Here is a 4,327-nt window from a genome sequence, read left to right as displayed (position 1 = left end):
GTGGGCGTATATTACTTTGTTTAGCAAGCTATCTTTAACATGTTTGAATCTTCTCCTTTAGCTAAAGATTGTGGAAGTCCTCCAACGGGTACCGCATCCACAGGAATTGCATCAAGTGGTACCACATACACACAAGAAGCAGACTATACTTGTAATACAGGATATACTGTAGTAGCTGGCAAGGCCAAGATTGAGTGTCTTGATACAGGGACGTGGGATGTAGATAATATACTTGTTTGTGAACGTAAGTATTTCGATATTTACGTGTTTGCTTTTGTAATGCTTCAAATTATTCCAGCAGGTCTGAAGAACTGACAAGAGAAAAGCGTGTAACTGTTCAAATGGGAGGAATCCAGAAATTAGGGCTACAAAATAGGGGCAATCTGGCCCTATGAGGGGGGTAACTGTCGAGGCTGAATTCCGAACGCAGTAACTCTGGGGAGACGCTAAAGTGGCAAGTCTCTCGTGGAACTTCCCAAATTGATTTCCTGAGAAGTTGCGAAAAAATTGAATTGAACTGGTTGAAGGTTGAATATTTCATAATGGTTGTTACTGTACTGCCAATTGATTTCAAATCAAGGCTGTCAGTGGGCGCATATTACTTTGTTTAGCAAGCTATCTTTAACATGTTCAAATCTTCTCCTTCTTTAGCTAAAGATTGTGGAAGTCCTCCAACGGGTACCGCATCCACAGGAATTGCATCAAGTGGTACCACATACACACAAGAAGCAGACTATACTTGTAATACAGGATATACTGCAGACAGCTGGCAAGGCCAAGATTGCGTGTCTTGATACAGGGACGTGGGATATAGATAATATACTTGTTTGTGAACGTAAGTATTTCGATATTTACTTGTTTGCTTTTGTAATGCTTCAAATTATTCGAGCAGGTCTGAAGAACTGATACGGGAAAAGCGTGTAACTGTTCGAATGGGAGGAATCCAGAAATTAGGGCTACAAAAAAGGGGCAACCTGGCCCCATGGGGGGATAACTGTCGAGGCTGAATTCTCAACGCAGCAACTCTGGGGAGACGCCAAAGTCGCAAGTCTCTCGTGGAACTTCCCAGATTGATTTCCTGAGAAGTTGCGAAAAAATTGAATTGAATTGGTTGAAGGTTGAATATTTCATAATGGTTGTTACTGTACTGCCAATTGATTTGAAATCAAGGCTGTCAGTGGGCGCATATTACTTTGTTTAGCAAGCTATCTTTAACATGTTTGAATCTTCTCCTTTAGCTAAAGATTGTGGAAGTCCTCCAACGGGTACCGCATCCACAGGAATTGCATCAAGTGGTACCACATACACACAAGAAGCAGACTATACTTGTAATACAGGATATACTGTAACAGCTGGCAAGGCCAAGATTGAGTGTCTTGATACAGGGACGTGGGATGTAGATAATATACTTGTTTGTGAACGTAAGTATTTCGATATTTACTTGTTTGCTTTTGTAATGCTTCAAATTATTCGAGCAGGTCTGAAGAACTGATACGGGAAAAGCGTGTAACTGTTCGAATGGGAGGAATCCAGAAATTAGGGCTACAAAAAAGGGGCAACCTGGCCCCATGGGGGGATAACTGTCGAGGCTGAATTCTGAACGCAGTAACTCTGGGGAGACGTCCAAGTCGCAAGTCTCTCGTGGAACTTCCCAAATTGATTTCCTGAGAAGTTGCGAAAAAATTGAATTGAATTGGTTGAAGGTTGAATATTTCATAATGGTTGTTACTGTACTGCCAATTGATTTGAAATCAAGGCTGTCAGTGGGCGTATATTACTTTGTTTAGCAAGCTATCATTAACATGTTTAAATCTTCTCCTTCTTTAGCTAAAGATTGTGGAAGTCCTCCAACGGGTACCGCATCCACAGGAACTGCATCAAGTGGTACCACATACACACAAGAAGCAGACTATACTTGTAATACAGGATATACTGTAACAGCTGGCAAGGCCAAGATTGAGTGTCTTGATACAGGGACGTGGGATGTAGATAATATACTTGTTTGTGAACGTAAGTATTTCGATATTTACTTGTTTGCTTTTGTAATGCTTCAAATTATTCGAGCAGGTCTGAAGAACTGATACGGGAAAAGCGTGTAACTGTTCGAATGGGAGGAATCCAAAAATTAGGGCTACAAAAAAGGGGCAACCTGGCCCCATGGGGGGGATAACTGTCGAGGCTGAATTCTGAACGCAGTAACTCTGGGGAGACGCCAAAGTCGCAAGTCTCTCGTGGAGCGTCTCAAATTGATTTCCTGAAAAGTTTCGAAAAATTGAATTGAATCGGTTGAAGGTTGAATATTTCATAATGGTTGTTACTGTACTGCCAATTGATTTGAAATCAAGGCTGTCAGTGGGCGTATATTACTTTGTTTAGCAAGCTATCTTTAACATGTTTAAATCTTCTCCTTCTTTAGCTATAAATTGTGGTAGTCCTCCAACGGGTACCGCATCCACAGGAACTGCATCAAGTGGTACCACATACACACAAGAAGCAGACTATACTTGTAATACAGGATATACTGTAACAGCTGGCAAGGCCAAGATTGCGTGTCTTGATACAGGGACGTGGGATATAGATAATATACTTGTTTGTGAACGTAAGTATTTCGATATTTACTTGTTTGCTTTTGTAATGCTTCAAATTATTCGAGCAAATCTGAAGAACTGACACGGGGAAAGGCGTTGAACTGTTCGAATGGGAATGAGGGTACAAAAAGGGGACAGACTGACTCCATGTGGTGGTGGGAGGGGGGGGGAATAACTATCGAGGCTGAATTCTAAACGCAGCAACTTTGTAGAGACGCTACAGTCGCAGTCTCTCGTGGAGTGTCCGAAATGGTTTTGCTGAAAAAATTGAATTGAAATGGTTGAAAGTTGAATATTTCATAATGGTTGTTACTGTACTGCCAATTGATTTGAAATCAAGGCTGTCAGTGGGCGTATATTACTTTGTTTAGCAAGCTATCTTTAACATGTTTGAATCTTCTCCTTCTTTAGCTAAAGATTGTGGTAGTCCTCCAACGGGTACCGCATCCACAGGAACTGCATCAAGTGGTACCACATACACACAAGAAGCAGACTATACTTGTAATACAGGATATACTGCAGTAGCTGGCAAGGCCAAGATTGAGTGTCTTGATACAGGAACGTGGGATGTAGATAATATACTTGTTTGTGAACGTAAGTATTTCGATATTTACTTGTTTGCTTTTGTAATGCTTCAAATTATTCGAGCAGGTCTGAAGAACTGATACGGGAAAAGCGTGTAACTGTTCGAATGGGAGGAATCCAGAAATTAGGGCTACAAAAAAGGGGCAACCTGGTCCCATGGGGGGATAACTGTCGAGGCTGAATTCTCACCGCAGCAACTCTGGGGAGACGCCAAAGTCGCAAGTCTCTAGTGGAACTTACCAAATTGATTTCCTGAGAAGTTTCGAAAAACTTGAATTGAATTGGTTTAAGCATGAATATTTCATAATGGTTGTTACTGTACTGCCAATTGATTTGAAATCAAGGCTGTCAGTGGGCGTATATTACTTTGTTTAGCAAGCTATCTTTAACATGTTTGAATCTTCTCCTTCTTTAGCTAAAGATTGTGGAAGTCCTCCAACGGGTACCGCATCCACAGGAATTGCATCAAGTGGTACCACATACACACAAGAAGCAGACTATACTTGTAATACAGGATATACTGTAGTAGCTGGCAAGGCCAAGATTGCGTGTCTTGATACAGGGAAGTGGGATGTAGATAATATACTTGTTTGTGAACGTAAGTATTTCGATATTTACTTATTTGCTTTTGTAATGCTTCAAATTATTCGAGCAGGTCTGAAGAACTGACGAGGGAAAAGCGGTTAACTGTTCGAATGGGAGGAATCCAGAAATTAGGGCTACAAAAAAGGGGCAACCTGGCCCCATGGGGGGGGATAACTGTCGAGGCTGAATTCTGAACGCAGTAACTCTGGGCAGACGCTAAAGTCGCAAGTCTTTCGTGGAGCGTCTCAAATTGATTTCCTGAGAAGTTTCGAAAAATTGAATTGAATTGGTTGAAGGTTGAATATTTCATAATGGTTGTTACTGTACTGCCAGTTGATTTGAAATCAAGGCTGTCAGTGGGCGTATATTACTTTGTTTAGCAAGCTATCTTTAACATGTTTGAATCTTCTCCTTCTTTAGCTAAAGATTGTGGAAGTCCTCCAACGGGTACCGCATCCACAGGAATTGCATCAAGTGGTACCACATACACACAAGAAGCAGACTATACTTGTAATACAGGATATACTGTAACAGCTGGCAAGGCCAAGATTGCGTGTCTTGATACAGGG

General features: G+C 41.4%; 1 protein-coding gene across 1 annotated transcript in view; it reads left to right on the top strand.

Annotated features, from left to right (window-relative positions):
- Positions 1-39: 39 nt before the first annotated feature.
- Positions 40-4,327, top strand: part of LOTGIDRAFT_176276 (hypothetical protein) — a gene marked incomplete at both ends in the record, with an annotated part of 8,020 nt that continues 3,732 nt past the window's right edge. The window contains 6 exons of the mRNA XM_009068137.1: positions 40-244; positions 1,239-1,421; positions 1,828-2,010; positions 2,417-2,599; positions 3,000-3,182; positions 3,589-3,771. Coding sequence (XP_009066385.1) covers positions 40-244; positions 1,239-1,421; positions 1,828-2,010; positions 2,417-2,599; positions 3,000-3,182; positions 3,589-3,771 — 1,120 coding nt within the window. The remainder of the gene's footprint in view (positions 245-1,238; positions 1,422-1,827; positions 2,011-2,416; positions 2,600-2,999; positions 3,183-3,588; positions 3,772-4,327) is intronic.

This window comes from Lottia gigantea (genome assembly GCF_000327385.1).
Source record: "Lottia gigantea unplaced genomic scaffold LOTGIsca_894, whole genome shotgun sequence".
Classification (NCBI taxonomy): Eukaryota; Metazoa; Mollusca; class Gastropoda; family Lottiidae; genus Lottia; species Lottia gigantea.
This window is presented reverse-complemented; position numbering and strand designations above follow the sequence as displayed.